Source organism: Labrus mixtus, chromosome 3, assembly GCF_963584025.1.
Source record: "Labrus mixtus chromosome 3, fLabMix1.1, whole genome shotgun sequence".
NCBI classification, from domain to species: domain Eukaryota; kingdom Metazoa; phylum Chordata; class Actinopteri; order Labriformes; family Labridae; genus Labrus; species Labrus mixtus.
The window spans coordinates 24,451,701-24,475,517 of NC_083614.1; the positions used below are offsets into that span (position 1 = coordinate 24,451,701).

At 41.2% G+C, this 23,817-nt stretch overlaps 1 protein-coding gene across 2 annotated transcripts in view; it reads right to left on the reverse strand.

The window, feature by feature from the left end:
* Positions 1 to 23,817, reverse strand: part of dennd1b (DENN/MADD domain containing 1B) — a 110,666-nt gene that overhangs the window by 71,077 nt on the left and 15,772 nt on the right. For both annotated transcript variants that reach the window (XM_061034119.1, XM_061034120.1), the window contains exon 3: positions 16,376 to 16,419. In XM_061034119.1, coding sequence (XP_060890102.1) covers positions 16,376 to 16,419 — 44 coding nt within the window. The remainder of the gene's footprint in view (positions 1 to 16,375; positions 16,420 to 23,817) is intronic.

Below are 23,817 nucleotides of genomic sequence, written 5' to 3' on the forward strand. Positions count from 1 at the left end.
TGCACTTCATTACCACACAAACATAACATCACTCAAAATAATGCAGGCAAGATGTTCACTGTGATAGATTACCATACTCAAGTTAAGTTTTTGCAAGATGAGTTTTTATAGCATAGGAAATGACTAGAAATTAACTTTAAAAAAAAAAGGTATTAAAAGCACTCCAAAGCCCCAAAGTCCAGAATCCTGCACATCTGCATGAGGTTCAACTGAACTATGAGCGGTCCTAGAGAAGTGTCTCACATCATGTGAATTTGAATTTTTTGTTTCGCTACGAGGTGAATTCCATTTTCAGCAATATATACTCTCTGTGTGTCACATCATTAATATAAATGCATTATAAGTGTGAATTCACAATTCGATTCAGAATCGATTTTCGATTCAAAACAATTTTTGATTCATTGATCCATTGATTCAAAGTCTGTTTATGAATTAGGTCATACTTCAGGATCTACTCCAGTCATTTGTGAGACAGGCTGAATTTCTTGTTGCTCTATTTGGCATTCTACATAGTTAAAGAGCTAGCTTTAGCACTTTAGCAAGGAGTGACTGATTAACCCCAAAAACATTTTTGGAAGTTATGAATTGATGTTAAAGAGAAGAATCTGAATTTTTATATCAAATTTTTATCAATTTTTTTTCCCACCTCTAGAAGCCATAGCATTATTTAATACACTCCTTACACTGTTGATCTAATGAGGTAAGACTAAGATAAGCAGTTGGGTGGCACACACCATGTATAGAGGCTATAGTCCTTGTTTCAGTGGCTATGGGTTCGAATTCGACCCCGACCACTTGCTGCATGTCATCCCCCACTCTCTCCTCCCAACATTTCCTGTCTCTCTTCAGCAGTCCTTTCCAATAAAGGCAAAAATGCCCAAAAAGTAATTTGAAAAAACAACAAAATAAACTTTTCATTATGTTCAGATTTATTGAACTTCTTCAAAACAGTCCTAGAAAACTTAAATAATGAAACTGCTATCAAAGAATCTTGGAACCACTTCCAATAAGTCTGGTAAAACATAAACGGCAGTAAGAACCAATAAGGTCATAAAACATCACGGGAGGTTATGCAAGACAATGAGCTTCAAAATGTTAACAAAAGCAACATCACATGGTCAAATCAATTTAAAACTCATGTAAATTCAGTAAGACAAGGATACTTCTGCATATCAGAATTCCTGAACTACAACAACAGAGCATAATCCATGCTACTGGGACGACCATGAAATGTGCTTGAAAGCACCAGAGAAGCAAATGTCTTGACCTTGAGTTGAGATTTTTTCCATAACGTACTTGATATTAAGTTTTCATTAACGTGCCTGCACCTACAGGATACCAACATTTTTGAAGAAGCCAAGCAGGGAAGAAAAAGCGTAGGTAGAAAACACCTTTTGCATACTATCTTTGAAATAGCCCAGCCCGAGGCTGCTTACAACACTACTCACATATTAGAGCATTATCATGATCTAATGGTATAGTATCTGCATATTGTAGTATCACTGTAGGCAGTTGATTTAATAAATGCATTTCTTAATTTGCCTACACTATTCTTGTATATAAGTATATTCCCCTTCTGATGCCGGCTCCGTTGGAATCAAAAGATTGTTTTAAGACTTGGAGGTAAGAGTTAAGAGAGACCTTTTCCTCCTTGAATACATTAAATAACCGAAGGAAAACCAGTTTGTGTGACACTTTCTTTTCCATAAGTGTCAAACACAGTATAATGGAGTTTTAAGGCTACAGTGGTTTGCAGCAGGCAGGGACCCTAGTTATCCAGCCGGCACTTCAACAGTATAATGACATAGTCAGCAGGGCTACTAACACATCAGCGCTAGAAACCACAGTGTATCCACACTCCCTCCATTCACCTCGTCCTCCCGCACGCTCTCGTGCCCTCCTCATCACCTCCTCTCTTCCTTCCCTTCTCTCTCGATCCCTCCATCCCCCCCCCCCCCCACTCTCTGTCCTCTTTCACCTCCCTCCTAAACCCCCTGTCGTCTTCTTGGATTCCCCCCTTCCTGCATACCCCACCTTTTTCTCACCCTTACCAACACCCCTCGTCCTCCCTCTTGCCCCCCTTTTCCCAATTAGTCTGTCTGTGTGCAGCTACCCAGCCGATCTCTGCCCATCCTGCCGGTGCTGGTTCGCTCACCCAGCCCCTCTGGCGAACATGACAAAGAGAGATCCTCAGTATTCAAACAGACACACTGCTTTCAAATGCCGAATGGCAGGGTCGACCTGGGTGCAGCTTTAAGCAAAATATTCAAATTCTCAGCCTTTCTTTTTTAAGAATTTGCATGGATATGCATTCATTTGCAATGTGTAAAGGCACAAGGACAGCTGAGCCTTGGATTGAGAGAGAGAGGGGTAAAAATAAATAATGCAGAATAAAAACGTATCCTGGTATGAAACCTTGATGGGGTAGACATGGTGGATTAAAAATAGGTTCAAAACTAATAAAAACACAAAGTCCCAAACAAATGACTCATGTACACGTTTGGCACCAAGTAACTGATGACTATCATCAGTACTTTTACTGGGAAAAGGCAGGGAGTCTGTGATCTTTTACACTGTAAACAACAAACTTCCTGAACAACTTCCTGTTCCTGCAGTGATCCCCAAACTGAACCAGATATGTAAAGGTTACTGAATGTGTTACTATAATGAGAACGAAACACAGAGAGAGACACAGAGGCGAAGATACAGAGAAAAACATAGGGAACAAAAAACAAGTGGGTGAAAAAGAAGACATGCTGGGAAATGCTTAATGTGTTCTTTACTTTAAAAAGAAAACTACATTTGGAAATCCTCAGAAAGACTTAAGCATTAGTCATGACAAGAAGAGCTGTGTGTTTCTTCCAGGCAAAGAAACAAGTGACTAAATCACCTTCTTCTTTCTTTGGTGATATATCCACTCCAGCACATTTTCACATTCAAATTAATATAAATCAACCAATAAATACGTAAAAGCCAAAGTTGATTGATCAAGTGTCATATAATAGCCTTAAGCATATAACTCCAATGCTTAACAAGTATCAAACAATACATCTGATCACCTGCTCCTTCATCTTCCGGAAATGATCATATTCTTTTCTAAGATTAGGATACAAAAACTGCAAAATGTGCACAAAAAAAATCATACTGACAATCTTGAGAATCCACTTTTGGGCAGAACAAATTTTAAGCAGATTTTCCAAGTTGAGGATAATGACGGGGATAAGTGGGTGTGGGGAACAACTACAACAAATCAAAGAGGGTTGTTGTTTTTTTTTACATTTGTTCCGATTTGGTTTTTAACAGTACATTTACTGTATAAAGTTTAAAATGACAGCATTGCATTACATATATCAGATTGCCTAAAAGGACAGTGAAGGTAAATTAATGATTATCCTTTGCATGTAATTTCATGCCACCCCTGGATAAGTTGGGGCCTGAGTTAAGCAGCCCGAGTCCATAAAGTCTGGATTCGCCCCTTCTTGTTTAACTAACGTGCTTGCAAGCATGTTGCTTTTGCCAGCAGCAGGACAGAGGGTCCTGTTGATGGACAGAGGGGGCAACAAGTGGAGGACAGGGACTCATCTTTAATCAGGTAAAAGTCAGACAACTTTTCATCATCAATCTCATCCACAGTGGCTTACAAGTCATGGTCTGGTTTCATAGCTGTAAAAGCATTTCATATTGAGACGGATACATTCCAGAAACAAACATAAAAAAAAAAGCAGGAGGTACTGCTGAAAGTTCCAGCCTACTTTGATCATCTCTTAATTGTCTTTAAAGCACAAATAGACTTTTTGTTAAACAGTCTCTCTCTCTCTCTCTCTCTCTCTCTCTCTCTCTCTCTCAATAAAGTCACTGTAGATTGCCCATCCATGATCTATCTCCCAGCCCAGTATCAATATAAACAATAATAATCCATCCAGATCATCAACAAAGGGAATTGTCGGTGGCAGAATCAAAATCACAGTGGTGTGAAATATGTATTTTTTGGGCTACCATCCTTTTTAAGACCAGCTTTACTTGTATCTGTGAATAGTATCAAAAGTAGGAGGTTGAACAAAAACGTTTATGGTAAATGTTTCATAGAAATATCTGAAGCCAATAGAGTAAGAAAAGGTAACTACATGAGGTAAGAGGCTCAGCCAAAACTGATATCCTGGCGCTGCATCTGAGAAAAACCATAGGATATGTGTCAGTCAGTGTGATTGTGTCAAAGACTCTCAAAAACTCACAGCTGTAAAAAAAATAAAAAATAAAAAAAAATAAAAAACTTGCATTGTTCAGGACAGCTAAATAATGAAATTAAATGTGTGCATCTTCATTTAATGGAGTGTGTTTTGGACTTGTCTGGCTTTTGGAGCCATCCCCAACTGGACACTCTAGGAACCGCAGTTATTTTGTATGCACTTTTATTTCGTTTTGAAGGGGGTAATAAGGACTTATGTGTGTCCTTAGCAGGACACCTTTGTATCACACATTTTTAGCAGACTTTGACAACTGGCCGTGAGGAGACATAATTGAAAGCACATTTCAGCTTGGATCATCAGTATCTTGATTGTACTTTAGTATAATGTTGATATAGTATTCTTTCTGTCATTTACAAAATAATTTATCTAGGGACAGAATTACCTTATTTTGATTATATAAGCCCAATTTTGGGAAAGGGCAGATGAAAAAAATGTAAGAATGAAAGCATCATCTTCAGTCTTCTTTACTTTGATATTACTGCCATTAGCTTGTTAACCTTTTTTGTTTTTCTTTACTTATATTGCTTTATGGTCTTAACTTGGTCTTTATGGACCGGCCTGTTGTTTATTGTCTTATTTTCTTATTACTTGTGTTTGCATTTATATACATGTATATTTCCTCCTGTAGAAATCGCTCTGTTTGGCCTTACTGCTGATGTTTAATGTTGTATTGTTCTGAGTTCCTGCCATTGCTTTGTCTGTCAAAGCACTTCGTAAACGTTGGTTTTTAAAGGTGCTATATGAATAAAGCTATTATTAATATTTTTATCATCATCTGAGTCAAATGCAGGAAGAGTGAAACTTCCAGAGTAAGAGAGACTCAATGAAGCATACAAAAAATGACAGAGAGACAAAGACAGTGACAGGGGGAGATGGAGGAGAATCCAGATTTAGAGGCAGAGATAGGAAGAAAAGCGTACATTAGAAAAAGGACTGGAGCGGAAGAACAATGGGCAGAGGAACAGCCTCCTCTGGCCGCTGCAGACCTCAGACCCTGCAGAGATTTCTTTCATTAGGCTTTAATAGTGTGCTGCCGGCTCGCCATTCTGACCTGCGCTCTGTGCCAGTAATAAGAACGGCCTTCAAAGCCGGACCAAAGCAACAGAGCTGCTTCAAGGGGGAGGGGGGGGGGAGGGAAGGGGGATGGGGGGAATGCGGGGAGGTGGAGGGGCACATGAGCGGATAAGGTGGACTTTCAAATTGACACGGGGGCGTTACATTTTCACATTCATGCTCACTCTTTCCCTTCTGATAGGAAAGAGAGATGGGGAAATAGGGAGTTTTGTATTTCTGGACATTTATTTTAAATCCCTCTACAAGTTTCTGTTAGCGCTGACCCCTCTGCCGCAGCGCGTCTATGTTAAGGGAGGTTATTTTGGTTAACAATGGTCCCATGTTACCAGAGCTCTACTCCTGGCGGTGTTGAAGGTGGCAGATTGATCTTCTGGCCTCTCCTAGCACTTGCCAACCCATGACAGGTATATGTGTGCTTATATTCATATGTGTGTTTTTTTGCTACCTCTATTGCAAGAAGGGACCCTGTTAGCAAAAATATTTGTCATTTTCAAATCTGCACTTCTGGATCCTCAGGGAAATCACAGAATAGAGGGACACGGACAAACTAACGGCATTATTTTCACCCTCCTGTAACCCACAACAGCACACATTTCAACATTTCCATCGACCTCAACACCTTGAGTCCCGCTGTTGAATGGAGACGTCATTTGAAAATTAGCATCCCAGAAGCCACTGCATTTACCCTCAGAGTTGTCCTTGCTCAAGTTTAATAAGGGTAGGTAAAATGTTGCTTTTCTCTTTAGGCTAAATGCACATGTATGATAAATTCAACAGTTTGTGTTAACAGGAGGGATAACATCCCCTTAACCCCCCACTGTCCGGCCCCAAAGTCATCCCACGTCCATCAGTTGTTAATGAGTCACCTCCAATATAACAACATTCCACTGGGCTAGTATACATGCCATTCATTGTATTGCACTCATTTATTCCCAGCTTTTTCCACAATGGATGTATTTATGTTATGAGGTGAGAGGGCATATTGCTTGGAGAATAAGTATGTGGCGCCAACAATAACAGTGTGCATTATTCCAGTGCTAATAACCTGTCCTGCTGATGTCCTTTCTACGTATCACAGATGGGCTCAGACAGGGGAGAGCGGCAGTATTATGCCTCTGCAGAGATCTTCCACTGAATATATTACCATGTGATAGGGGGAGATGTCTCACTCCCTAATACACACATACACACACGCACGCACACACATACACACACACACACACACACGTACACACTTGTAGTGTTGGGCCAAGAGAGCTGCATATGCCCCAAACATACAAGCATGGGCTTCATTAATGACGTGCCAGGAGGAGGGATAGAGAGAGAGTGCATGTTGTGTGTGTGTGTGTGTGTGTGTGTGTGTGTGTGTGTGTGTGTGTGTGTGTGTGTGTGTGTGTGTGTGTGTGTACTGAGCAGCCGGGGGGGGGATTTCCTTCTTTAAGCTTTCAGCTCCCACTGGGCTAAGCTCGACTGTATGAACCCTGATGTGGGCCTGCCTCTAACACATGGCGTCACACACACACACACACACACACACACACACACACACACACACACACACAATCCCACCCTCTCACACACATACACACAAAGCATGTATATATTGAAGCCCAGCAGGGAGGCAGCAGTGCAACACCGGCTCCTAAACATTTGGCTGTGGACGTCTCATTGACAGATGTACATGGAATCTAGCAGAGGGGGTCAGGTCATCGCAGCGCCCTCCTCTTCCTCCTATCCCTCCCTCTCTTCATCCCTCTGTCCTTTAACACAACATGCCATTTGTTTTTGTTTTTTTTCCTATCTCTGTCTGTTGCTGGTGGCTGCTGGTTGTGCCATGTACAGGGTAGAGGAGTTAAGGAAAAATGCATGCCAATTAAGCCACATGGTCATATGTGTGATAGCTCTGTTGGCTACAGCAGCATGTGGTTAAGATGAGTCTGGCATGTGATACAGTAAATATGAGCTCTCTGGTTGACAGGGACAACCTGTTTCCAAGTGTAGATGCATTCCTTCTCCCTCTGTGGCTACAGCCATAATGCTGAGGCAGTTTGGCAGCATTCAAAAGTTTGATGAACTCTACATTTAAATCATATGTACTGCACTGTTACACTAGTCGTGTTTACAAATGTCAAACCCAACAAGGATCTCTGACGAATGGATGTAGAAGCCAAGGTTTCATAATGAAACAAAAATGTGTGGAACAGGGTTTTACCACATCACTCCCTGTTCCCTTTTCTATTCTCTGTTCCCTTACGTTGACCATGAGTGCAAAAAAAAAATCAACAACACCATCGAATGAGTAACATATTTAGGTTGCATGTAAAGAGAATCTCTGACACGCAGTGAGATCTGAGAATGAAGCTTTATTTTCTAAATCTATTTTTAGAAAGTTGTGTCAACTTTAACCATCAGCTAATCTGGTCATCCCAACAGCATTGCACTGAACTTGCACCAGTAACACGTGAATATGCACCATCAGCCGTGCACAATCCAATGGAAAGCTCACAATTGTTATGTTTTTAACTCTTTAAAAGATTGACCTCCCGCAGGTAGCTGCTGGAGCAGAAAATGTTCAGTCATTTTTGAACAGAAAGTAAAGGTTCCCATTTTTTTGGGAATGATGTAATATGTTTCCTAATGACAAAATAATTACATAAGGAGTAAAACAAGGTAAAGAAATGTTGGCAGAGGATGTGGCCTGAATCAGATCACAGGACCTTATTGTTTATTTCTAGATTGATCTAGAAAACAGATAGCTAGAGTAAAACTAATGATCATAAAATAACCTGAAGTTTGTAAAGAATTATGGAATGTCATGCATTGAATGTTCTCCAGGAAATGACATAAAAAACACATCACACCTATCTAATGAGTTTTTGCAAGGATAGGATCAAAGTTACTGCAAACTGACAATCCTTTTTCTGTACCTTTCTATTGAAGCACTCCAAACGGGGAGTAGAATGGCAATTCAGTTGGCTGGTAAAACTCTTGGATGGATACATCTGTATCTAAATCCACAACTGTCTACCTACAGCTTGAGAAACACAAGAAGCCAACGGCGCTTTACTGTAATGCCAAAACACACCACCGCTTTCTTTTTGCCAGTCACTGGGCGACGCTGGAGAAGATGTGAGCAACGGTGCGTAAAAACACTTCCCCTGGCCGCCTCTTTCCTCACCACCACCACCCTGTTTCTCCCAGGAAGCCAGCCCAGAGGTCAGCGCAATCAGGACCCATGAGCAACAAAGGGGCCTAGTTAGGCGTCCAGCACAGTGCCAGAGCCAAAGGCCAGCTTAGCGGGGCGAGACTGTCCATTAGGCAAGACCCTGGAACACCCGAGGGATCTGAGGTGAACAGGGTTAGGAAGAAGAATAAAAACACCATCAACCCAGACACATACACACACATCTTCTCAAAGACATACACAGATCATATGAGGCCTTGTTTGACACCGCTGTCAGGGTGCAGTGAAGGGGAAAGACGAGACCCGGTGACACACTGAGACATCACACACTTACATGTACACAAATACATGCACACACACATTTAGGCCGTCATACAACCGGAAAAAAAAAAAAAAAAAAAAAAAAGAGTATAAATTTCCATGTTTTTCATCTCAGTTTCTCACACCTTGCTCTTTGCCATTATAGTTTCAGTGGCTAGAGCAGAAAGCTGAAAAAATGTTCTCATTCTCAACAGCTCGCCACCAAACACTTCTTTTCTGCCACCTCTTTTTATAGAGGATGGGACGTTGGCTGTGTCCTTATAAAAAGGCTAAGGTCTTATTGAAGAGCATCACCTTTTGTGTTTATAACCGACTGCTGTGTTTTTGTGTCTTGCACAAGTTTACTGTGAAATGTGTTCTCACATTTTTGAGGACAACAGGATATCACTTGTTGGTTTTGTTACACACCTAAATGTGTCTATTAGTCATTTATTGTGAAGGCAAACCTTATCATTGGGGTTCCCATTTCACAAATCTTTAATTGGGGTATATAAAACATTTAATCTTTGGCTTGTCGACCTGAGACCCCTAAATGTATATCTATTTACGGGACTCACACCTTGCCTCTATATTTCTACATATCCTTTCAACAGCAAGACTTTTATCCTCTTTCCAAAAAGCCTTTTTTGCCAAAAACCTCCATTAAAACTCATCTACTTCCATTGTCAACCTTTGTCTTTTATAAGTTTCCTTCTCTTCCCCTATATGACAGTTAAACATTTTTGAAACAAAACTCTCTCCTTTAAAGGTTAGTCAATGTCAAATGTTTTGCTGCCTCCAAAACCTGAAGCCTAAAATGTATTTGGCAATTTATCCTGTGAAGATGGTTACCGGAGGAACAAAGATTAAGATATGAGTGGAAAAACAGTGTATCGTTAGTCAAAGCTAGCAAGTGTTTTCATCACTCTCTTAATACATTTTCTCTCACTGGTTTAGGAAGCGTACTTGGTATGAGAAACTCTAGAGGTAGACAAGTTATCAGACCATCTCTAGCCTCACTTGAAGGTCACGTTATTTGTTTTAAATAAGCATCTTTATTCTTCTGCAACAGAACTTCAGTATGCCCACCTTGACTCCTCTACCACTCTCACCAACTAAACCCTTCATCTCCACAGGGTCAACATCTAGATCCCGGTGGGCTAAAGCCACCAATCACGTCCAGCAGCTTCTCTTCTTTCCCTCAATCCCTCAGACCCTTGCTTCCCCATCCACCCCATCGATCTCTCCTCCAAAGAGCCACAGCTCCCTGCTTCCTCCCACCAAGACCGGCCAAGAGCTGTGGCCACCAATCACAGCATGTCAGGCGACCTGTCCTGATGGAGCACGGTGTCAGAGCAACACTCAGTTGCCGAGGTTGAAGGCCTCCAGAGACCCTCCGCCTCTCCTCTTCTCTCTTGCTTTGCCTGTCCCTCCATTTCTCCCCGTCTGTTAGGTGACACAGTAAGCGTTTGAGCAGAGATGGATACACGTGAACAGAAAATAAGTCAAGTTTGGACAAAGTCAAGGCATCTCCAAAATCGGACAGTGGTTTACACTAAATAAATGCACAAAGACAGAAAACAGGAAAATTGTCGACAACTCTTTAAAGCACAACTTTGGGTAGAAATGAATTGAATTAATTATTTAAAATGAATTTGATTTCAAAGATTGGCCTTCACTCTATATGTTGTATTTGCTTAAAGCCAATGTGGGTTGCTCTACTTCACTAAAGTTTGAGGTATGGTGAAGATATTATTTTTTTTTTACTAGGATCCATGGTTTGCATCAAACTATAAAATTGACTCAAGAAAATCATCACGAAAAAGCTAATTTACCACTGAGTCCACGTAAGCTACTTAGCTTAATGAGATATTAGCATCAAACCTAGTGAGTTTAAAATAAGCAGCACCATGACGTTTTCTGAACTAGGCAAACTCGTTTTTTCTCTTAAACGCCTAGATATTCTAAATGCAACGACTTCATAAAGAAGGTAGGAAATGTTCTTGAATCCTTGAAGTCACAAGAAAACTACTCAGGAGGAGGGAGAAAAAGTGTAACACTATATCTCTTACAACATGAATCCTGGCATGCCAGGAGTTTTACAAACCATTGCACATAGCAATGCATATGTCGTTATCAAAGCATAGATGTACTTTTAGTACTGAATCACCTGCTGTATCGTTATCGCATAAATGAAAAGCAGCATGTTATACAGTTAATCTATGCAGTATGAAGCAGGGAGATCAAAGGTTTTCTATTAAAATGAGTGGAATGGCAACGGAGAGTTAACATCAACTTTTCTTCACAGCTGAGAGAATTTCTGGCCTTGCAGTAAAATGTATCCATAATTCAATATTTCCTATATTTCTCTCTGGATTTTGGGCTGCTACCACCCAGGATGATGAAAACATGTGGTTTATGATTACATTTGTAATTTTCAGCAACTGTGTCTTTAGAGGGAAATATGATATAAGATGTTTGGCAACAGAGACGTTGATGAACCAACAGGGAGCAAACTAATACAACAGGTCAGACAGGACTGATATTGCTAAAACTGAAAAGAAACAAAATAACATGGGGAACCATGAGGTGACTAATAACATTAAAGTTATCTCTGTGTGCATGTGTTTGAAATGCAAGTACCGGTAAGCTGTGTGATGAAGCTAAACTGCAAGGACTGAAAAAAAAGATCAGGGGAACATGTTAATTATTAAAAAGCTCAAATAGAAAATGAACATATTGTGGAGTTATGGTTAATACAGTCCCATTTCATCCATTTCCTTGGATCAGAGATAAACACTAGAAATGTGGAATAATTGGCAGCAGTATGGATCTTCAGGAAGAAGCTTTCACTTTTATGCAAAGTTTTACAAAACACCTTGAAATAATAAATATCAGTGCAAACTTCCTGTCAAAAAAAAAAGGAGGTAAGTATTTTGCCATGGCCGGTAACAACTGGCAGCCAGTTATTAAAACCCATCTTACCTACACACTGAGAGGGACAGAGCAAAACTCTAAACCATCAAAAACGTCTTTGAAATAACATCACAATTGCATTTCAAGTACCACTTTGTGCAGTGTTGCAAAGTCCAACTATTTGTAGAATTTAATGAGTCCAGACTTTATGTGCACAAAAAATAATGACAAGCAGAAATTCCAAACCTGTTCTTTTTGAGATTTTTCTGTGAAAAAAAACCTGCTAACCCTTGTGACCAACAGCTAATATAGTTAAGACACGTGTGTGCTGTAACCTCAAACAATGACCGTTTTAAAACCTTTCAACTATTTTGGTTCTTAGCTCAGTCAGCATGGTAAGTACACAGTGGACATTAAAGGGTAAATTATGTAAAAACTGATTTGACATCAGGAGGATGAAGATTTAAACGAAGCATGCACTTACAAAAATATAAATCAAATTTTTCTTCCTGCAATTGAAACTTGTGAGTGTGTGGGCGTGGCTGGAAAAAGGGTCTTTGAGAACATGAAGCAGGAAAGTACAAATATATATAAATATATATATATAAAAATAAAACACTTTCTTCTTACTGTAACGATGATAGCATTTTAAAAAGGACAGGTAAGAGAACATAAAGCATGCTTACATGAAAAAAAGTGATCCTGTCAACTGTGTGTTTGTAGGGGAATAGGTACAAATGCACCGAGTGTTTCGACCACACTGGAAATCAAGTTTTTCCATTTCTATCTCATCTTCTTTGACTTATATACATTTTTTGGGCCAATGAGGAAAAACTCTGATATGTGTTGTTACTTTTACCATTTTAAGAAGCTATAGTGCCAAACATGTACAAAGGACAAAGCACCTATCCTGAAACTTTCACTTAAATGCAATTTGAAAGACAAACATGATACTAAGTTTGGTTGAGTTTAACCATCAGGTTAGAGTGAGACCTAATCTACAGAAACCTTTGGTATGTTCCTTGAGGATCCAACAAAATGAGTCATGATTTCCGTTAGACTTGAACACGTATTGAAGTCCAATTCCATGGTGTGTTAACAGCTGTGAGAGCTACATGCTTGAAAATGACATCATGAGGCTAATGGGAACTAAGTAAACAAGCAGAAAGACAAATACAGGTATATTAGATTATCAAAGATTTTCATACGTCTAAAATGTTTGTGTTGGAGCATTCCAACTTTAAATAAGTAATAATAAAAAGTATAGCAACATTCAGAAGGGTGTTTTTGTGTGAGTGACATATTTAAATGCTGCTGAGTTTTCTCACAGTCATATCAACGTCTGTTCTCTACAGAGGAATAGACCTTCTATACACCACACTGTGGTTAGCTAAAACTGGCAAAACCATTTTCTGTGTTTGCGTGTTTGTGTGTGTGTGTGTTCAGTCTGCTGTTTTTTCCACAACTTTGGGATGAGATCTGAGAGGAAACGGACAGATTTCCATCTGTCTGCTTCATTTGCAAAAAAAAAAAGCCCTTCTTGCGATTCAAATATATGCTTTAGCCACCTCTCTCTTGCCCTCCCTCTCTCTCTCTCTCTCTCTCTCTCTCTCTCTCTCTCTCTCTCTCTCTCTCTCTCTTCCTCACTCACATCTCTCCCTCTCTATCCGAGTGGCATCTGTGGATGACCAGGGCATCAAGAGTCTCTGGGGCTGAGGGAAGAAACAGGGGAGCAGGAGGGAAAAAGAGAGGAGAGAAAGAATGAGAGAGAAAGAGGGAGCGAGCGCCTCTCACTTCACATATCCCCAGCACCACCCTGGCGTGCCAGCCAGCCTGCAGTCTGTTCTCCTTTGAGCTTTCTATTCTACCACAGCACAGGAAAAAAAAAAATCAATTCATATTTCCATAATCCACACTCCTGTCCGTCTGCATGTCTTTGCCCACCCCCCTGCTCCTCCTCCCATCCTTCTCTTTCTCCCTCTCTTTCTGCCTTCCTCTCTCTTCCCCTCTCCCCTGGGGTAGACTAACCCCTCCACCCCGATCCTACGGCCTACAAATGTCATTACGCTGAGCAACAATAACGGCCTAAACAAAAGGGGGCCTTGCTCTGAGCCCTGAGCCCCTCCGCGGAGACTGTTGGCTGCTGCTGCCATATGCTGGCCAGCTCGGGCCACAGATAGAGACTGAGACTGTGGCTACAGAGGACTCCAGCCTGCAGCCCTACAAAGGAGGAAAGGAGCACTAATCCTGGTAATGAGGCCCGTGAATACAGCCTTTATGTATACGGGGGAAAGGGCCAATCCCTCTGTACACAGCACACTAACTAGCCATCTTAAGGGCCATCTTATCCACACAAACGATCTGGTTGACAACAGAATGAAAGAAAAGTAAGGTTGTGTGAGGGGGGGGGGGCTACTGAGAGAGACATGTGGAGGAGAAGGATGAGACAGGCCCATGTCAACACACAGACTGTTTACACTATTTTCTTCTCTCTTGGATTTAGCTGCTCTTTTTTTCTCCTTTTTCTATCACTTCCTCATCCTGCGCCTACCTCTGTAAGTGTGTAATTTCTCACTCACACACTCGTTCCCTCACTCCCTCTACCTCTTACTCTGATAGCACGCTCTGGTTCTTGTGGGGCAGGCAGACATCGCCTGAAGCATCTTTCTACAAGCCCGTTTATTCCTCAAAGTGGATCAGAGAGGCAGGAAAGCTGTTTAAACTCACTGGCTCGGTTGCTGTGCAGGGAGATAGTTAGCCTACGCACATATTGTTGTCTTTTTCTCATTTCTTTTTTCCCAAGTTGACAATTTTCCCCCCCCTCAGTCCACAGATGGGCGGCTGCAGTCATCTGTCCGGTGATTTGCTCCAGGACTTGTTTTTTGCTGTTACTGCTTCAGGAACTGGGACAATATGTTGCATGCCTTGTTTTATTATGGTTTCGAAATGTGCAAAAACTGATAATTGCTGAAATCTCATCTTCTACCTACAGAGTGATGTGCACAACATAGATTGACGCCACATTATTTGATCAAGTTGGATCTGGAGTGTTGTTCTTTGAAGGTGAAGCCAGAGAGAAATGATAAAGGCGCCCTGCTGCGGTGCTGTTTTTTTCCAAGGGTAAAGAGCAAAGCTTTTCATGAAAGGGATATTAAATCTATTTAAATTACTCCAACGATTTTGTTTGTTCATGTATGTGCACGCTGTCCCCCCTGAGACAGCTGAGGAGATTTGGCTTGAAGAAAATTTGGGTCTCTGACAACTTGGGTCGTATTTTGTAGTTGGGGCCATCATTTATCTCGGCAACAATAAACCAATAAGGTATTTTTTTGATCACGGAGAAGGAGTCAGATGTGGGAAATAATAACTATTAATTAAGCATTTACACATCACACTAACGAATGAGAAAAGACATATTTTGAAGAGAAAACTTGGTATTCACTCACTTTTTATCACCTGATACTAGTGTTTATACTTCATCTCAGGGTATAAACTAACCTGGTATAAAAACAATGAAATATACTTTTAATAACCCAATCTGTGTGGAATGGGTTTAGAATACTTTATGTCATTTTACAGGGGGAAAGGGATTTGATTTCTTCCAACAAACTGAAGTGGCAGCCCATCATGACAGAAAAAATCAGCAAAAAGAGTAGCAGACAACCTGAGTTACCTAAATAATAAAGCTCTATCATTTACTGGCTGATAGCAGGGACGCTTATCTTTTTTTTTATGAACCTATTTTTTGTCATTTAATGCCTATTTTGTATAGGACAGTGGATAGAGTAGAAAACTGGGGTGAGGGAGTGTGGGGATTGACATGCGGCAAACTGCCAAGGGTCAGAGCCGAACCCGGCCTGCTGGCTTCAAGGACTATAGCCACTGTATAAGTGGCGCGTTATATGACCGCTAGGCTATACAGCATCACAAGTTGTTTGGTGAAGTCAGTATTTAGATGTGATGCGAATCTGAAAAATTCAGTCTGTGCATCTTTTGAGAAATAAAGATAAATTGTAAAACACTACCCAAACTTGAAGTTGTAAACACATTCTACAAGTTATAGAGCTCCTGGAAAAATGAATCCCATAATGCTATAAATGTAAAACATTAAGAAGCAGACAAAATGGCACACTGAGGAAAGTGAGCAAGAGATAAACAGAGAGAGAGAGAGAGAGAGAGAGTGAGAGAGAGAGAGAGAGAGAGAGAGAGAGAGAGAGGGAAACAGAGGTGTGCATTCCTGTCACGGTTGCATGATAATTACTTATTCGTCAGTTATTGAAGACCTGCTCACTGCTTTTCATTATAAGCAACAGACGTACAATGAGACAGAAAGAGACAGAGAGAGGATAAGGGAGGGAGGGAGAGAGAGAGAGAGAGAGAGAGAGAGAGAGAGAGAGAAGGAGGGCAAGCACTGATGAGGATGAGGAGGAGAGTGGTGGTGGTGGAGGTGGTGGTGATAGGTGTTGGGGGAGGTTACCACAGGATGGCAGGGTGCGAGAGGGCATTAGGCAAGGAAGGGAGATGGGAGAGGTAGAGGAGGAGGAGGAGGAGGAAGGTGGTAGAGGTTGTCTGTTACAGTGAACGAGAGAGAGCGAGATAGATTTAGAGAGAGGGAGAGGGAGAGAGAGAATGAAAAAGCAGAGTGTGTTCCAACCTGGTCTGTGTGGTCCTGGGGGAAGCTCCACAGCACGGTTGGATCTAGAGGTAATTGACAGACAGCATTAATCAGCGGGTGAGAAACACACCGTCTTCGCTAGCTGCCTCAGAACACATACATATTAATGAGAGGGGTGGGGGCAAGGGTGGCTGCTGCAAGTCTGTGCACGCACACACACACACACACACACACACACACACACACACTTATATACTTACTTATACACACACACACACACACACACACACACACACACACACACACACACACACACACACACACACAGGGAAGTGCACAGTGAAAGACAAGAGAGAAAGAGTGTCTAGGCTGTATGTGCTGTAAATATGCTAATCTATATTCTCAGTGTAGATATGATAGCTTATATTACACACCAAATCATGCCCATTTAAGAAAGTCATACCAACACACACTCTGGTTCGTTTGCTTAATTATTCCTACATAGATACAAGCCCGGATGTTTGCTGGAGAGATGTAACATCTAAGCGTAAGGGTTTATCATTATAACAACAGGGATTAAATATAGTATATATTTTCAGTATAACATTATCTTTAATAACATCAGCATTATTGCTGAGAGTCTACAAAAAAGATGAAAGTATTTAACATTCGACAGAAGAGTAACCATATGTAATATTCACAATTATCATTTAGGTTGGTTATTTAATGTATATACAGAATATAAGCAGGGCTCCATCGCATTAAAAGTGTAAAGGGTAATAATCATTTTTAATGGAATACTAAGGCTTTAGGTAGCTGATCAGACTTAAAAGGAAATCTTTTTGTTAGCTCTAATGGGCTTTTTTCATTATTTCATACACTTTGAAGACAACATACTAATTCATTAATCAAGAAAGAACAAATACACCAACATTTATATAATCATTACCTTTAATCCTGCAAAATTTACTATGGTATTTTTTGTTTTGTAAACAGTGTGCATCAGCATATATTTGAAATAATTTGGTGCTTCATAAAAACAATAACGAAATCAAGTATGACATAAAACGCAGAGTCCAAACAAGGCAAAATAACCATTTTATTCGCTTTAGTATGCCTCTACTTGAACTGCTCTCTTTGTGTCACTTTTACAATATGTTTAAATTTCTCTTCAATCTAAATCTAAACACTAGCTCTGCTTTTCACAGGCATATTGCATGTTTTTGAGCAGCCACTGAGCCTAAGCCTGAACACAGGGGTCTCTGGTAAACATGGTTTCCACGGCTCCAAGGTCGCCGGGTGACCTCGGCTGGAAGAGCGATGTTTTGAAGAGACGAGGGCTCAAATGCCAGGTTCACTGTCATGGACATTCAAAAGACCTGCATACTTGTGAACACACCCCCCAAGCAAGACAGACACTTCAGTCAGAAAACTTTCATTTAGGGATCAACAGGTATAAACTATAAGGTTGATTCAGACCCTTAATTAAATGATACATGCCATTTAAACAATTGTTGTATTTGGATAAGATTCCGTCCTTTGCATATGCCCAAAAGATCAATATAGACATGTATGAAACTTGAGGAGGTGATCTCTACTTCAGAGGATATGCAATTACACACAAAGTGTGGAGTAGCTTCATGGCTATCACACCATGAGGCCTGACAGAGAGAGAAGGATACAATGGACAAATGGATGACAGGACGCAGCAGAATCCATCATGCCTTACATAATCCTGTTGGATAATTTCATGGGCCCCATCTTGAAAAGAGTGGCACAGAAAAAAAGGCAGAAGAGTTTTAAGCCCCCCCCCCCCCCTTCCCTCCTCCCTTTTCTTTCCCCAACCCTATGATCTGCCACAGTTAGGGCTATTTTATGCCGATTTTCCTGGGTGAGAGGATGGGAACTGCTGCACGAGTGTAGTGCAGGGCAGAGGAAATGTGACGAGAGTTACAGAAGAGAAGAGGGTAGGGGGTCAAGAGTTTGGAACATTTGGAAGCCCAGCCTACTTTACATAATGAATGAGCAAGTGTATAGGGGTATGAAAACGGCAGGTCCCGACTTTGCCTGTGTTCATGTTCATGTCTAAACCAATGGTCTCTATATTGACAGTGCAGTGTGACTGATTTTAAGATGATTAAGTACTGATGGAGGCTGCAACACATCTTGTTAACAGACCAGTCTTTAACTTGTCATAGAGACAACACTGTGGGATTCCATCAATTGCCTGGGTAAGCCATGTCAACGAGTCGTTATGCACAATACCAGGGCTGTGGATCTGGATCATCTGCAGGCAATGCATGCATGCATGCATGTGATTTATCTGTTATGTCAAGTCAAAGGATCTGCTGTGAAAAGGGTCAATAAAATCAACACACATTCAACACACACTAATAGTTAAATTCATGCATTACACTTTATCTCTTCTACTGATACGATACAGACCTTTATAATTCTCTCACTGTGATTAAAAAGCTTAATGTTTTGGATGTTAGGGTAGCTGTTCAAATCAAGTATTTAATACTCTGCTTCTCTGACATTGCATAAGACTAGGGGTGGCAAAAAATATCGATACGGCAATTTATTGTCATCCTGACTCCTGTGATACAGTTATCGAGCTGCTGGTGCCAAATATGGATATTGTGATTTTAAAATATATGGAGATCTAAACAGATTTCCCACGACAATTTGACTTGCTGAGTTACTACTTCATGACTCCTCTTGGTGGTGCTTATGACGTGAATAAGGGCAACATGAATGCGAGTTAATTGGCCAAAGAGGAAGTTGACAGCGGGATAAAAGAGGAGGACAGTGGGATAAAGTCGGACAGCAGTATAGGAACACAAGAGATGAAGCGTGACAAGAGGTGAAACTGACACCAAATTTCAGTGAATAAATGCATTAATCCTGCACTTTACCTTTTAAGTGGCATTTCAAATACTTCGGTTCATCGGATATCTTGGTGTATAATTACATGACTGTCTTGCAATATTCAATTATCGCAGAATCACTGAATCATGATATTATCCTGATCTTGGGCCACATATCGTGCATTACCCTGTGGTATCCATCCCTACATGAGAAGTATAATAAAGGCTGAAAATAGAGGGACGTTTAGAATAAGCTGATAAACTTAGCGTACAAAAAAAAGTCAAATAACAGAACAAATCATATATTAATTATTCCTATAGCTGTTAGTCAAAATGTTCCTAATGCTGCCAAACTATGTCTCATAACTCTTTACATGAAATAAATTCGACTGTTGGATGGACTAAATAATAGAATAAGCTGTCATGTAACCAAATGGACTTCAAATCTAACATTTTATATGTGTGATAAAGTCAGTATGAAGTGGCAGGGAGGGAGAAAGGGGTAGAATAAAAGAAAGCCTGAGAAGAGAGAGAGCACAGGAGGCAGAAAACAGTGAGCTATAACAACACATATAAACACTTTTTTTCGTACCGCCGAGGACATACAAGAATTTTAGAGCACTACCAAACACCTTCCTTTATCATTCATATCTCCTCTTTCCTCTGCTTTCTGTGTGCACTTTCCTTTCCATTTCTACAGGCTCTTGTTCTGTCTGTTCTGCTCCACCTCCACATTTCTCTGCCAATCACTTTGCCTCTTGCTTCTCCATTCCTTCGTTTTTTCTTTAACAGTCTCAGATTTTTTTCCGCCTGTTTCTGCCTCATTTCCAGTCCTTCTCCTCTTAGTCTCTCTGTTTCCCATGCTTGCCTCATTTTTTCTTTCTTCCTCAACCTCATTTTCTTTATCCCACCCTGCCCCTGCAGCTCTCTGTCCTCTTCACTTCTGCCTCGCCCCCTTCTCTCTCTCTCTCTCAATTTTTCTCACCCTCTTGCGTTCGTACACCCCTCCCTCAGACGTGCTGGGCGTGTGGTGGACGCAAGAGGGGGCCTGAAGGGGGTTAAGGCTGAAAGTTGAAGGTTACGGAGGTGAAGAGGACCCCTGCTGCTTCGCCGGGGGACACAAATGTCACCATGACAGATCCTGCACCGGTTAATCCCTCCTCCCCTTCTTCAAAAACACAGACACACACACAGATGCATGCATACACACACCCACAGATACTAGAGCATGACATTAAACAAAAAATAAATAATACATTTCTGAGTACTGCAATACAAATTCCAGCTGTCAAATTTCCAAACAAAAGGCTCTTTAACTACATTTTAGGTGTAAATGACATGCTAAATATGTCCTAAATTTAAATGTAGTTCAAATGTTTCATTTCTTAATCTGCATTCAGAGACAGCCATGAGTCCAATACTTTATCTGTGGACTTGGACTTTTTGGAATCTTGCACTTAAAAAACACAGGCTGGGGATTTAACAAGTGCATTGTTTAATTGTTTTGGCTCGCTTACAGGGTCATAAAACACATTCTGCATGCAGCAGACTATGTAAGCCATCACTAACAATAAAATGTGACAAAGTCAGAGACAGAGGACACCAGCAATGACATAAGTGAGCATGCATGAGCACAAACACATGCATGCACACCCATTCACACACTTAAGGAACTGCATCCACTATGAGTGAAATGCAGCGCCTTTATTGGCATTAAAGTAAGGTAACAGCTATCTAACTTTATATCTATATTTTAGTTTACTAAATATCCACTTCCTGCTTTTTTTTTTTTAGACCTGCCAACTCTACCTGCTACCCCTGTTTAGATGTTTTCATACCATATTTTATTTCCCTAAATAAAAGACCTGAGTATCCACTGACACAGAGTAAAGTAGATTTTTTTTAAATACCAGTATTGGTATCAGCAAGTTATAGCATCAACCTGATACCTAGACCAATAAGCCCAGGGTTAGAATTAGAAAGAATAATTAGCTAGGGTCAGGTTAAGCAACATGGTCTGTAATGTCAGCCAAAACACGCTTTTTCACAATTAAACTGGGTACCCAGTATCGGCCGATAATTTGGTAAAATGGCATCAGAACATCTCTACCACAGAGTAGCCCCCTTATACCAGTTTGATTTAAAAAAAAAAAAAAAAAAATGTCTCATTGGTGTGAAAAACTGATTGCAACATCTTGCGAGTTTGACCGTCCTTAAACACTCACTGCTAACACTGCACTGTCGCTTGTTATTGTCACATGATACTGCTATCGATGCAATCTGTCTTACCTGTCAAATGATGCTGTGTGTGCTTCCTGCATACAGCACTTGCCAGACAACAACCTCATCACGGCACACATGACTCAAATTGTGTTTATTCTATTTCCCATAGTTGACTACATTTTCCAACAGCTGTCACTAACAGCTTAAAAACAGTCGATTTTCATGTGATGCCGGTGACATGGGGAAATCAACTTATAGCATATTCTTCCTGATGGAGTGTAAACAGATCCAATGGGTGAGAATTGAATTGAAATCACCTATCCAGAGTTAGATTCCTCCATTCTCACCTTGGGAAATAGAGGTGAGCAAAATGTGATGACAAGTGACCACTGGGCGTGAATGTGTCCTTTACAAGGACATGCATGTTTACAGATAGATACTAAGCTCAGGAGTGAATATTTACAGTATGGTAGCATGTCCATTGATCTCAGAGGGCTTCAAGCGTGGCTGACCTCCAACAGTCACGATGGGGGCAACATGCAGGAAGCCCCTGAGCCGTGACACAGATACTGGGGAGAGACAGGGGGTGGTGTTGGTGGTGGTGGAAATCAATGTTTTGGCTATTCCTGAGACGCCTGTCTTTAAAAGACGGAGGCAAAGAGTGAGCGTGGAGAAAGGGGGGTTAATAGGTGAAGGGTGCTGGGAACTAAGAGCGGGGCAACAGGGAGAGAGTGGGAGGAGGAAGGCGGAGGTGGGGGGAGAAATGGATGGATTGTTGCAGAGTGGGAGGTAGACCGCTGCCTCTCTCAACTGACACCACTTCCTTCCTACCTCACTCAGGTGGATCATTAAACGTGATGGGATTAAACAGAATAAATTAGCAAGATATATGTGTGCCGAAAACATGAGAGAAATAAGCCTACCCCTTCATCTCGTACTTCTTCTATTCTCTGCATAAATCTATGTCTGCTGGCACTTCCAAGTAGGCTAAAAAATGAGAAATGCTGGCATCTTCTTCTTGGCATAAATCTTGGCTTCTTGGGATTTCCAAGTAGGCTAAAAAAGAAGCTGTTGGCAGAGGATGTCATTCCTAATGCTGCCCTAATGCTGCTGGCTGGAAGAAAAAAGTTGGCACATAACACCAGTATGTCAAAAAACCCCACACTGCCCAGCACTACACAGCAACTTATTCAACTCTTAGTCATTTTGTCACTGAACTAAAAAAGTAAAATCCAACTTACTTGCCTACTTTGAATGACATAAAGCATAATAAAAATTGCCGCAATGCAAACCAGAGGAAGAAGCATATGATACACATGGAATACACCCACAGTGCAGAGACCTATGTTAGTGTTTCTATAGGATCACCTTCACAGCTCAATAACAGGCCTGAATGCATGAATCTGGCTTTAAAACAGACGGAGAGATTCCAGTAAAACACCAAAAGACCTAACCCTAAATCCAGGGTGAATACACATTTAGATGAAAGCCTCTTGTTTATAATTCTCTATACAATGTGAATCAAACACAGACTTAGAGCCCTCATGGCCATCCAATGTTCTAAAGGCATAAAAAATGCACTTTTTTCACCTTATTCCATGAATGTGTGTTGTGAGTGAATAGGGGGCCTGTTTTTTAAGAGAGGCCAAATCCCATATGGTGAACAGCAGCTCCTCTGGTGAGAGGAGATGCCGTGAAAGCCACCGGCAGCCCCTCTCCTCCATCCGTGCTCCAGAGATGAAGGGATGTAGCGCCTGCCTCTCCTTGTTCCTCCTTTCTCTCGCTCCCTTTGCCTCCTCTACTCCCTCTTTCGTGGCCAGGGGTTAAACTGCTGCACTCTAACCTCGTTGGCAGTGATTTCATTCACTCCGCTTCTCTTGCTCGCTCTCTCATCTCTGAGAAAGATTTATTTCACAGTATGTAGTGGATTAGGCCCCCTCGCATGCCCTCGGACAAAAGCATTGTTTTAGCACTAGCCTACTCGCTGTAACGGGAGGAAGCTGCCGCTACTAAGCGTCCACAATACGGCCATTGTGGACGCGGGGCTGGAAGGACCCTGCCTTGGAGGCCGTCTAGACTTTGAGCCTGGGCCGATTGGAGAAACAGAGGGAGAAAATCCCATCAGGCAGTGGAGTGAAAGTTAACTAAGGTAACCTGCTGTGAACCTGATGAAGATGTCAAGCCAACATATGGCAAAAAATGTCTATTGTCAGGACAAGAAGCTTTCTTTCCTCGGAGGGAGGGTCTGCAGGAGGAGGAGACCAAAGAAGGCTAGGGGGGTTGCACAACCTAAAGGAAGGAATAACTGCAGTGGTCATCGTTTTACTTCTGGATCAGTAGCCTTATTCTGGCCGGGAGGAGGCCCAACCCCTACACTCACAATTAAAG